The sequence below is a fragment of the Miniopterus schreibersii genome, assembly GCF_964146895.1.
Source record: "Miniopterus schreibersii genome assembly, chromosome: 17".
Lineage (NCBI taxonomy): Eukaryota > Metazoa > Chordata > Mammalia > Chiroptera > Miniopteridae > Miniopterus > Miniopterus schreibersii.
Genome location: NC_138117.1, coordinates 44,042,513 through 44,055,273, shown reverse-complemented (window position 1 = coordinate 44,055,273; position 12,761 = coordinate 44,042,513). Strand labels below are relative to the sequence as shown.

Sequence of the window (12,761 nt, the reverse complement as noted above, 5' to 3'; positions counted from 1 at the left end):
AAGAGCTCAAGTTTAATAGTAAAAGATGAAATGTGTTCCCCTTAGAATGGGGATAAAGCAAGGGCGTCTAATCTCACCAGTCATAGTCAGCACTGTACAGGAGGCTCTGGGCAATGCAATGAGGCAAGAAAAAAAGTAAAAAGCATCAGATTGGAAAGGAAGAGCAGGACTCTCTATGAGAAGACATGATGTTCTACGGAGAAGATCCCAAAGAATCTATAAAAAGCAAGGCCACAGGATACAATGTCAATATGCAAAAAATCTACTGTGTTTCTATTCACTAGTAATGAACTGGAGACTGAAATGAACAAAACTATACTATTACAATACCACGAAAAGGCCCAGCCAGGCCTGGCTCAGCGGCTGAGCATCGACCTAGGATCTAGGCGATCAGGGTTCGATCCCCGGTCAGGGCACATGCCTGGGTTGTGGACTGCAGCTGATCAATGACTCTCCTCATTGATGTTTCTATCTCTCTCTCTCCTCTTCTCTCTCTGAAGTTAATAAAGATATATTTTTAAAAAAACAAACAAAAAACCCCCCCAAAAAACCACAATACCACTAAAAATAAAATAGTTACAAATCTAACAAAATGTGTACAGAACCTATATGCTAAAAATTACCAAATCCCAATGAAAGAAATCAAAGAAGACATAAATAAATGTAGAGATGTACCATTTTTATGGATTTGGAGACACAATATTATAAAGATACCAATTCTTCCCAAATTGTCTACAGATTCAACACAATTCTAATCATGATTCCAACAGGTTTATTTGTGTAGAAATCAAAGAGATGATTCTAAAATTTTATGGAAAAGCAAAGGTACTATAACTCTAATGGCCAAGACAATTAGAAAAGAAGACTGCAGCAGGAGGACTCGCTACCTGACCTCAAATGTACCATAAAGCTATACACGTGAGTATGGGACCCACAGAAGGACACATGCTAGTGGAACATACAGAGCCCACAACATCACTTGATGTTTCACAAACAGGCACAGGCAAGTTGGCAGTATGGACAAAAGAGTGTTTTGTACATGTGGAGCAGGAACAATGGACCTCAGCTTGGTCAAACAAAAATTAACTCAAAATGGATGCCGGGCCTACATGTAAAACTTAAAACTTCTTGAAGACGACATAGGAGAAAACTATTGGGTTAAGCGAGGATTTACTAGCTAGGACACTGAAAATATAATCTATAAATTAAAAAACCGATTAGCTAAACTTTTAAAATACTAAAACTTCTGCTCTTTGAAAGACACCATTAAGAATATAAAGACACACATGCAACAGAGTTGTCAGAACATATTTGCAAACCACAAATCTGACCGAGACCTTATACCCAGAATATGAAGAGAACACTCACTAGTCAAGAACAAGAAAACACACAACCCAGTTCAAACACGCAGGCTGTGAACAGACAGGTGGATGGCAAGTGAGAGCATGAGGAGTCAACATCAACAGTCATCAGGGAAATGCAAAGTAGACCCACAGTGAGATGCCCACCTGCTAGAAAGGCTTAAAAAACAAACAACACGACATTGACCAAGAGCCCCAAGTGCTGACAAGGACATGGAACAACAGGCACTGTGTTCCTGTGGGTTGCTGTGGGCAAAACAGTGCAGCCATTCTGGAAGATGGTCTGGAAGTTCCTTGTGAAGTTAAACATACTCTGTCCATTAGTCCAGCAGCATCACACCATGTATTTGCCCAAGGTGTACCCACAGCACTCTTGTAGAAACTGTACCATAAATTCCAGACCTGAAAGTGATTCGAACGTCCTTCCACTGGCGAGTGGACAAGCAAGCACACGACGAAATATGACCCAGCAATAAAAATGAATAACTGGTCCGTGCAACAACACAGAGGACCTCAAACACGGGGCACACCAGAAAGAACGCAGACTCAAAGGGCTCTGAACCACACGATTCCATTTAGGTGATGTTCTGGAAAAGATACCCCTCGGGAATGGAAGATAGATGACAGTGGCCAGGGCCTTGGGGTGGAGGAGGGCTGACCACATGGAGGCAAAGGGAATCTGGGGTGCTGGAATGTTGTGTCCTGATGTGATGTGGTAGCGGCTGCGGGGCTGTGAACTTAATGGCTCACTTAAAAGGGAACATTTTGCCCTGGCCTGTGTGGCTCAGCTGGAGCACCATCCCATGCACTGAAAGGTCATGGGTTCAGTTCCCAATCAGAAAACACATGGGTTGAGGGTTCAATCCATATGGGAGGCAACCAATCAATGTTTCACTCTCCCATCGATATTTCTCTCTCTCCCTTTCCCTTCCTCTCTCTCAAATCAAAAAAAGCATGTCCTCGGTTAGGATTAAAAAAAAAATTTTTTTAAGGGTGCATTTTGCTGTATGCAGACTACACTTCATAACCCTGACTTTACTTTTTAATTTATTTATATATATATATATATATATATATTGATTTGAGAGAGAGGAAGGGAGAGGGAGAGATAGAGACATCAGTGATGAGAGAGTCGTCATTAATCAGCGGCCTCCTGCACGCCCCCAACTGGGGATCGAGCCTGGAACATGGGCATATGCCCTGACTGGGAATCAAACCTCAATCCCCTGGATCCTCGGTCGATGCTCAACCACTGAGCCATGCCCTACTGGGACATAACCCTGACTTTAGAAGAGAGTTGAGGGGGAAAAGTAGACAGAACAGTAAGTGCCCTTGTACCTAACTTCCTGAATCCTTCAGGGGCTCACTGGCCTCTACGCCAACCCAGTGACGGGCCGTGCCCGCACAGGCACATGGCACGGCCTCTTCTACCACCGCTCATCTCTCTTGGCAGTCAGACCCACTGTCCAAGGCAACTCGTCTCAAAGCCAAGTCCTTTGGTTTGTTTTTAAACATTTTAGCATGGACATTTTGAAACACGGGCAAATGTAGAAAGACTACACAGTGAACACCCACATCTCCACCTGATCCACCAGCAGGCAGTGTGCCAAGCAAGTAGCTGCTGCCTCCAAAGTCATTTAAGTCTCATTTCCTCAGATTCAAAACGTTGACAAGGAATCATAGAATTCATTGCAGAGCCTTCCCTATCAAAAGGAATTAAAAGCATATCCCACCATGGGAGTCTGGATCCTCCCCAGTTGTGCCTAACAACTCTGACAAGGAACCCACCCTCCCAAGGCTGAGGAGAGAAGCAGGCAGCTGGGTTTGCTTAAGAGGTTCCTGCCGATATTTGGAACAGACTCACAGCCCCCCTCACTCTGGCTGAACTCGTGTTTCAGCATCAAAGCCAATGTCCTGTTTGGGGGCACATGGGTCCCCTGTCATGCATGCCTGGGTCCTGAGCTCTGTGGACCTGCTCTGTGGACCTGAAGAGACCAGGCCTACAGCAAGAGGGCAACTGAGGCCCCATGCTCACCACAGGCTAGTGGCAGGGATGTTGTGACCACCCCATAGTGCTTGTTTATTTCACCAGGGTCTACCTTGCTCTCCCTCTAGAAAGTGGGATTTTCTTAGTAACTTTTTAAATAGAAAATCCCTAAAGAGAGCCCTGTGCCTGTCTGCCCCTCCAGTCACTGAGGAAGTGACCACTGGGGTGCAGAGGCCCCTACTGACACTAGAGAGAGCTGCTGGGCACCAGCCCGAGGCTGTGCCTGCCCCACCTGCCCCCCACTTGGGGCTGCACACTTTCTGGTGCCCATGCTCCCCAGAAGAGTTGATAGGTCCTAGCCCCAGTGGGTGGTGGGAGACACCTTACCTGGATGTCGGGGGGCAGTGCGCACTGCTGTACAATATACTCCAGCATTGCCTCACCCCCAGGCTGCTCCAGGTAGCCGTGGTGGGCCATGGCGCTGATCACCTGCACCACCGCCCGCTTCACCTGCATGGAGGGACAGGCCTGGACAGTTCATTCTGGACACATGAATTTCGCCCTTTCCTCTGCCTGCAGCTGCCTTAACCACACCTGCACATGCACCAGCACCTGCATCTTCCTCACTGCACCTCACAGATGTCTCACATCCAGGGGCTGTGCTCCTCCTGCCCCCTCCCCTGCTCTGTCTCACCCTTCATGGGGAGGTCCCTCAATCGGCAACTGTCACCCAAACTCCCCTGGGAGTCCTGAGCCTACCATCCAGCCCCCCTCAGTGGCTCCACCTGAGGGTATGGCCACGTCACAATAGCTAAAATCAGTATGCCCTTCCCAGAGCTGAGGACCATGCCGTTTTAGCTCAGCCTCCAAGGGGCTGGTGACTGAGATCTATGTGATGAAGGCCCCGTTAAAGACCTTGAACACAGGTGGGGGGTTCCCAGCATGACAGCCTCTGTGTGCTGTCACATCACTGCCCACAACTCCACAGGGAGGACAACTGGAGTTCGGCATCATACCCTCCTGGGCCTACCCCACATGCCTCATTCACAGCTGAGTGCCCTCTGTCTTTTCATTGGAATGAACCATAACTGAGTGTGACAGCTCTCATGAGTTCTGGACTCCTAGAGATTTCTTGATCCTGAGGGTGGTGTTGGGACCTGAGCCTAACTTCACACCTGGGGGAACTGTGTCAGGAGAAAGATGTGGGGACTCCCAGAAACACAACTGCTGTGCCCCCTGTGATGCTGAGGGCCGACAGGGGGCTGGCCTCCAAGTCAAGGGTGGTAGCAGATACCAGCCTGGCCACATTCCCTGGCCAGCTGGTGGTACACCTCGGCTGGCCCGTGACTTGCCTTGCTGTTGGTGTCCAGAAGAGGAAGCCTCATGGAGGACAGGATAAAGGGCTTCTTAACCTCCATCTGAGCAGCTGCAAGAAACAAGCAGGTGGCTCAGCCTCCCCATTGAGGCCCAAGGCCCTGTCACCCAGGTCTGGCCTCAGCGTGGCTATCATGTGAGTGGAGAGGGGAGCACACAAGCAAAGCCCACCACTTCTCTCCAGGGGACAAGTGACTTTTCCCCCCAATAACATTTTATACCATTAAAAAGCTAGAAGGTTGGCAGTTTAGGGCAGCAGGACAGTCAAGGAAATGCAAACCAAGAATTTTATAACCAGCAAAACTGACCAAGTACAAAGGCTCCAAGGAACTATTCTCAATGAGCAGAAGAAATAGGGACTGTGTTCACACGAGCCTTCCTGTGGATCCACAAGGGAATGAGCTTCCACAACCAAGATGGGCAGACACACTCATTCAGAATGACACATGTCCAATGCAGCATTATTTACAATAGTCAAGATATGGAAGTAACCTAAGTTCCCATCCATAGATGAGTAGATAAAGAAGCCCTGGTACATATATATAATATTATTTGGCCATAAAAAAAAGAATGAAATCTTGTCACTTGACAAATATGGATGGACCTAGAGTACTATTCTAAGTGAAATGAGTCAGACAGAGAAAGACAAATACCATATGCTTTCACTTATATGTGGAATCTAAAGAACAAAATAAATGAACAAAACAAAACAGAAACAGAACATAGATACAGAGAAAAAGCTGATGGTTTCCAAAGGGGAGAGGGTGGGGGGATGGGAATTTAAAAACACACACACTTCAAGTCATTTTAAGTAAAAAAAAGAATGTTCATAGCAGATTTCTTCATAATTGCCAAAAAATGGAAACAACCCAAATGTCCATTAACAGAATACATTTTTATTCACAAAATATAATGGGATACAATTCAGCAATAAAAAAGGAGGAAGAGGTACAGACACAACACGTATGAGTCTCAAAGATATTGTTTGGCTGGTGCGGCTCAGCAGTTGAGCATCGACCTAGGATCCAGAAGATCGCAGTTCAATTCCTGGTCAGGGCACATGCCCAGGTTGTGGGCTCGATCCCCAGTTGGGGGCGTGCAGGAGACAGCTGATCAACGACTCTATCATCATTGATGTTTCTATCTCTCTCTCCCTCTCTCTTCCTCTCTCAGAAATCAATAAAGGTATTTAAAAAAATATGATGCTCAGTGAAAGACGACAGATGTAAAAGATTACCTAACTGAATGAATTAGTTTATATGCAGGCAGAATTAATTTATTGTGATAGAAGCCAGAAAAGTGGCTAATGCTTAGGGTAGGGGGTGGCTGTTGTCTGAAAATGAGCACAAGGATATTCTTGGGTCTTTTGAAACGTTCCACATTTTTGAGTAATGGTCACATGGGTGAATAATGTATAAATGTCACCAAATTATACTTGATATTTGTGCATGTTACTGAATGCAATTTATTCTCAGTATTAGAAAATAAAATTCTGAAGGAAAAAAATATATAACTGTAGGCCAAAAACTTTAAAAGGACCCTGCCACTCGCCCACACCAGCAGGATGGACAGAGGGGCAGGCGCATGCACTAGGACCTTCCCAGAGGGGAAATGAATGCACTAAAGGTGTAAAATCCACAGCCAGGGAATGGAGGGGAAGAAGCCAGACACATCCTTCACTCTCGGGTCCCGTTCACACAGTGGTGTCAGAGGTTGTGCGGGCCTGGTCCTCACTAGACACACACACACGCACACACACACACACAAGGCAGAGTGAGCACATACATGTTTCTGTGTGTGTCACACTCCAAATTTAAATAATGAGCGCGAAAGAGCCACATGTGTGGACACCATGTGCCCTCAGGTGCACTAGACAGTGAAAAGCAGGTCTCTGGTTAAGAAAAAAAAGGTCTCTGCGTATACACACAAATACGCACTAAATGCAGAGAAGAACCTACGGGGAAAACAAGCAGGTGAACATGAGACAACTTCTGGATTTTTGTTTATTTAACCCTTACCCGAGGATATTTTTTCATTGCTTTTCAGAGCGAGTGGAAGGGAGGAAGGGAGAGAGAGAAACATCAATGTGAGAGAGACACATCAATGGGTTGTCTTCCACACATGCCCCGACTGGAGCCAGGGATCGAGCCTGCAACCGAAGTACATGCCCTTGGCCGGAATCGAACCCAGGACCCTTCAGTCTGCAGGCCGATGCTCCAACCACTGAGTCAAACTGGCCAGGGAGAGACAAATTCTGGAAACATCAACACAAAGTCAGAATTAACCAAGGAAGGGCCAGCATGCCAGGCACACAAATGGTGAGCTCCTGAGTAGAAAGAAGCATTCTCTACCCAAAGTAAACAGAAATCAACGAGGACACCAGGGTGGACTGCCACTACCCACACAGGTACCGGGCTCCACCTCAAATGTTGCAGGAGGAGCTCAAGTCCCTGTACCTCCCTCAGCCTTGGTTTCCTCCTCAGTGTGGGAGTGGGAGAGCTGTATTCAGGAGCCAGTGTGATGCAGGCTGTGGTCTGTCTGGGCTGCCACTGTCCCATGCCCCTGTCCCTTCCCAAGCTGCCCCACATCCACCGTGCTGTTTGTGACCCAGCACCGACACCTGAACCTCATGGGACTGTCAGCACACTTGCTCCCTAAAGGGCCAGTGAAAATACTGCCAGTGGCAGGGCCACATGAGGTCTCCATCAACCTTGCTCACCTTTGCAGCCTGTTAATGTTAAAAAACCCCTCCTAGCCCTGGCCGGTTTTCCTCAGTGGTTAGAGCACTGGCCCGCAGACCAAAGGGTCTCAGGTTCGATTTCCGGCCAAGGGCACATACCTCAGTTGCAGGCTCCATCCCCAGTCCAGGTCAGGGTGGGTGCAGGAGGCAACCAATCGATATGTCTCTCTCACATCGATGTTTCTCTCTCTCTCCCTCTCTCCTCTCCCCCTCCTCCCTCCCTTCCACTCTCTAAAAATCAGTGGAAAAAATATCCTTGGGTGAGGGTTAAAAAATATAAAATAAGCTCGGCCAGGGATGGCTCAGCGGTTGAGCATCGACCTAGGATGCAGGAGATCGGGGTTCGATTCCCGGTCAGGGCACATGCCCAGGTTGCAGGCTAGGCAACCAATCAATGACTCTCTCATCATTGATGTTCCTATCTCTCTCTCTCCCCCTCCTTTCCTCTCTCTGAAATCAATAAAGATATGTTTTAAAAATAAATAAATAAATATATATATATATATAAAATAAAAATGTGTACATTTGAAAAAAACAAAAGAAAACCCTCCCAACCCCATGGGCTGCAGGCCTCATGTGGCCCCTGCACAGAGCCCGGTAACAGGGTGGGAACAAGATCATCAAAAACAAACTCAGGGCAAATTAGCCATAAAAGCAGGAAACCTGGACCCTTCCATCTAATTGTGAGGAAACCACCAGACATGCAAACTGAGGGACATTCTACAGGACACTTGGCCCCAACTCTTCCAAAAGGTCCATCTAAGAGACAGCTAAGCAGCGTGTGACTCTCCCGGAGGGGCAGCTGCAGCAGACCAGGTCTGTCTCATCTGTGTGACTCTGGGTAACCTGACCGTGGGCATGTGGCCAATGCCCAGTCAGGGTCAGGGACACCGTGTCTGGCATCTGCAGCCGGTGTCAGAGGTAAACTTTTCAAAAAGCTCGCTATTTTACAAAATAGAAAGTTGGGAAACATTTTCAAAGAATTCAAAGCAAGACACTGCCTTTACCTAGCAGATTCTCAGGCACGGCTCTGCGCACTCACCAGCCGAGTTGATGACATGCCTCAGGACCTGCAGGCTGCCCACGCGCGTCCTCTCATTGCTGGTGTCCAGCTTGGGCAGCAGAAAGGCCAGCAGGCGTTCAGGCGAGCAGCACGCTACAGAAGAGCATGTAGATCATAAGGATCTGCTCCTGCTCTGAGCTGCCTACACCTCCAAACCCACCCAGCAGGGGGCACACTTGGGACTGAGGCCCATGGAGCCATATGCAGGCCCAGGCAGAGGTGGGCCCACGCTGAAGCTGCCACCATGCCTGCAACACCCCCCCACCCCCACCCCCCCCACCCCCCGTGAGGGTCTCCAGGCCAGGCCACCACTCACCTAGCACTGTGAAGCAGCGCAGCACCTCCTTCTGGTTGCTCGTCACCAGGGGGCTGGAAGACTCCACAGGCACACAGATCTGCTCCAGGGGACATGGGACAGAGGTGACTGGGATGCGACTGCCACCCTGGGGCTCAGCTGGGCAGGAAGGCAGGCCACATGCTCCTGACAAAGCACTAGGCACACACACTGCTGAGGGTCCTGGGCTTCTACCCAAACCGGCTGCAGTCAGGCATAGGTTGTCGGCCTCACCTGCCAAAACAGGAGCTCGCCCTGAAATTGAGCAGGATGTGGGCAGGTGGGCCAGGGAGGCTGATGGGACCTCCAAGCACACAGATGGGATGTCTCAAGGGGAAGGAGTCTGCCTGCTTCAGTAGAGCCCATCTTGTGAACCAGAGAGGTTACTAATAATGCAGGGAAGCCCTGGACCCATAGGCCCTGCCCAGCCTGCGCTCAACCAGCTCTCAGAAATAGGGAAGCAGGTGGGGGCAGGCGCTGGCCCAGGGCTCTGCTCCAGGTTCCTATCGTAGAGACGGGACCTGGTCACAAAAGGCACCTCTCCTGCCTGTTCTCCTGTTGATCACTCACTCTGGAGGAACAGAGCCCTGTCCTGAGGATCCTCAAGAAGCCCTAAGGAGAGCCATGTAGCCAGGAAACACAGCCTCTGCCTATAGCCACGTGAGGGAGCCACCGTTGAAGCACAGCCTCCAGCCCAGGAGTGACTACAACCATGCGGGACCCAGCCAAAGTCACCTGCGAGCTGCTCCTGGGTGCCTGGCCACCGTGACTGTGAGATACATAGTTTCTGTTTAAGGTGCTAAGTTTTGTGGTCACTGGTTATAATAGTAACTAGTGCAAATGGGTAGTCATGTGGAAGAAAGGCAAACCTGGATTCTCAAGCCCTTTTCCCTAAAACAAATTCCGGTGGATTCAACAATACAAGTCCAGGGAAACGGGAGAATCTGACAAGAAAGTGAAGGATCGAAAAGGCTTTCTAAGTATAAGGAAACCTGACAAAAGATGATGCAAAAATTAAAGTACGTTGCATGGCAAAGAAATATAAACAGAGCCCAAAACTAAAGGACTTTTTTTGTCCTTTCCATGGGTCACTACTGGTGTAGAGAAATGCTGTTAATTTATATGGTTGGTTCTAACGTGTGTACTGACTTAGTTTGCACACTGGTGATTTCTGGTGACAGTCCTCATCCACACAAGAATTACTGAGTGCTTACAAGTGCCAGGTGCTACTCTAGGTGTGGGACACAGCTGTGAGAGAAACAGACAGAACAATCTCATACAGATGTCCCTCTAGTGCAGAGGTGGGGAAACCATTTGGTCTGGGTCTGCCAAGGCAACTGCAGGAGGGATTCAAAATTCAATAAATCTAGGTGCTTTTTTCATAGCTAATTTTTAAGTTGATAATTTTGTATGGCCTGCAAATGATGTCATAAATATCCAAATGGCCCTTGGCAGAAAAAAGGTTCCCCACCCCTGCTAGCAGGAGCAGCAACAAGCAGTCATTGATACAGTTTGAACCCTGAACAGGGGTGCCAACCCCTGAACAGTCAAAAATCCACACATAACTTCGACTCCCCAAAAACTTATTATTAATAGCCTACTGTGACAGGAGGCCTTATGAATACTATAAACAGCCGATGAACACATACTTTGTAAGTTACGTATATTATATACTATATCCTTACAATAAAGTGAACTAGAGAAAAAAAATCACAGTATTTATTGAAAAGAACTCATGTATAAGAGGACTTGGTGGTTCAAACTGTATTGTTCAGGGTTAGCTGTTAAAAGGAGGTCCATGCCAAGTGGAAAAACAAAGTGGGGACCAGGAGGCAGTGATAAGGGACAGTCCATCCTCCCTTCTGGGAGGGAGTGGTGTTCTTCCTGCTCATTATGACACATGTTGAGGGTGTGAGCAAATAAACTCTATCATGTTAAAGAAAGTCCTCTCCGATCCTAGCTGCTAAGAGTTTTAAGGATAAGTGGGTGTTGAACTTCATCAAAAGCTTTCTCTGCATCAACTGAGATCAGAGGATGTTTCCCCTAATGTATTTCCCTGTGACACAGGAGCCCCCTGCCGAGTCCCCGTGACCTCCACACCTCTCATATGACCAGGCCCCCCGTGGCCCCCCAAAGTGCTCCCTGCAACCTATCCCGGCCCCCAGCGTGCCCCCCACAAACACACCCCTAGCACCCACTCCTGCCCCCAGCCTACCTGAGCATGCAGAGCGGCCAGGAGTGAGTCTAGCTGGACCTCCAGGGTGCGGCTGCCCACACTCACTGCAGCCTCGAGGATCTGGCCCAGGCTCTGCTGAGCAGAGGGCCATCAGTTCCACCAGAAGCCTTACCCCCACCCTCAGAAGTCAGAGAGGAGGAGAAGGATGAGGAAAGGGAACATGGAATGAGGCCAGTGGTGCAGGTTCTCAGGCTGCTGTCCAGTGCAGGGTGATGGGGAGAAATGTGACCGGTCCCCACCCACCGAGTCTAAGCAGCTCTCAGGGCACTCCTGCTCCCATTGGAGGTGGATGATCTTAACCAGACCCTGGGCTGAACTCTATACCTTGGACACATGGGAGGTCTCAGCATGCTTCTTGTAGAGGGCGAGGACTCCAGGTAGAAGCTTGGGGAGCTGCTCCTCCAGTTTCTCACTGGGCAGCAAGTGGCTCATGGGCCCCAGAGCCTCTACCACAGCGAGCCGGAGCTGAGGGGACAGTGAAACAAACCACTGTGGCAATGCTCACAGCCCACCAGGGAAAGAGTAGCAAAGAGCTTACTCATAAGAACCTAGGGTTGATGCGAGGAAACCAGGGTATCATGTGACAGGATCCTAATGGGGCCAGGCCACATGCTGTCATCACTCCCTGGACCTCCCCCCAGGCACCATGGGGTGGGGTGGGAGGTGATGTCCATGGCAACTGGGGCTCAGAAACCAGTGCACTCTGCAGGTGGGACTGCACAGGGTGCATCTACTCCCTGACAAGAACCCCACCTCCTGACCGCATGGCACTGGGATAGGGTCACATGTAGACAGACAGTTCCATTGCCTCCCTGAAGAGCAGAAGAGGCCCAGGTGGTGGGAGTGGAACTGGGTGGGAAGACTCAGGGTGGGAGAGGGTGACCAGCAAGGTGAGGCGTACCTTGGCTTCGCGGCTCTGCAGCCAGTGGTGAAAGAGTGTGTCGTAGGCACTGCTAATGTCAGAGGCGAAGGTGTCCTTCCTGACCGTGGGGTCTGGGGCTTGGTCCAGGTTGGCCAGGTACTCAAGGGTGCTCTCGCTGAAGCGCTGCAGGGCTGCAGCAACCCAGGCGGTGAATGGTGAGTAGCCGCGGGCATCACACCTAATGTGAGTGCTGCCCCTTCCAAACCCCAGGACACCGGCCAAACTGGACTCTGGGACTATGCTGGGTGAGCACTGTCCCCCCAAGTTCATGTCCAAGACCTCAGGATGGGACCTTTCTTGGAAATAGGATCTTTGTTGATAGAATTAATTTTAAAATGTGGTCACAGTGGGGTTGGGTGGGCCCTAATCCAGCAGGACTGTGTCCTCATAAGATGAGAACACAGACACAGGGAGAAGACAGTCACCCTTCCTCTCACTGTCCTCCACTCCGCCTGCAGGCTGGAGGACCCATGACCTCCCACAAAGGGGCGCTGGAGACAAAAGGACAAGGAGTGGCCAGGCAGCCTTGAACCTCTGCCCTTTGAAGACCCTGCCTGCCCTGGAGGCCCCGACTTACCACAACAGAACACCATCCTCAGCGTATCGTGCTTGGCCATGCTCAGCATGGGCAGCATGGTGCTCAGGACAGACGTCAGGAAGGGCACCATGCCAAACACTGCAACAGGCAGGGATCACAGAGGTCCTGTGACACTCTTGCCCATCTCCCCTACACCCTGTGCCCCA

At 49.5% G+C, this 12,761-nt stretch overlaps 1 protein-coding gene across 12 annotated transcripts in view; it reads right to left on the bottom strand.

The window, feature by feature from the left end:
- MROH1 (maestro heat like repeat family member 1) overlaps positions 1–12,761 on the bottom strand; it is a 57,016-nt gene that overhangs the window by 29,729 nt on the left and 14,526 nt on the right. For 7 of the 12 annotated variants that reach the window (XM_081116534.1, XM_081116545.1, XM_081116544.1 and 4 more), the window contains exons 6-13: positions 12,595–12,693; positions 11,997–12,148; positions 11,420–11,560; positions 11,075–11,170; positions 8,842–8,920; positions 8,505–8,618; positions 4,701–4,774; positions 3,736–3,858 (exon numbers count right to left, since the gene is read on the bottom strand). In XM_081116534.1, the coding sequence (XP_080972660.1) occupies positions 3,736–3,858; positions 4,701–4,774; positions 8,505–8,618; positions 8,842–8,920; positions 11,075–11,170; positions 11,420–11,560; positions 11,997–12,148; positions 12,595–12,693 (878 nt within the window). The remainder of the gene's footprint in view (positions 1–3,735; positions 3,859–4,700; positions 4,775–8,504; positions 8,619–8,841; positions 8,921–11,074; positions 11,171–11,419; positions 11,561–11,996; positions 12,149–12,594; positions 12,694–12,761) is intronic. The other 5 variants (XM_081116538.1, XM_081116541.1, XM_081116543.1 and 2 more) reach the window with 1 other exon arrangement.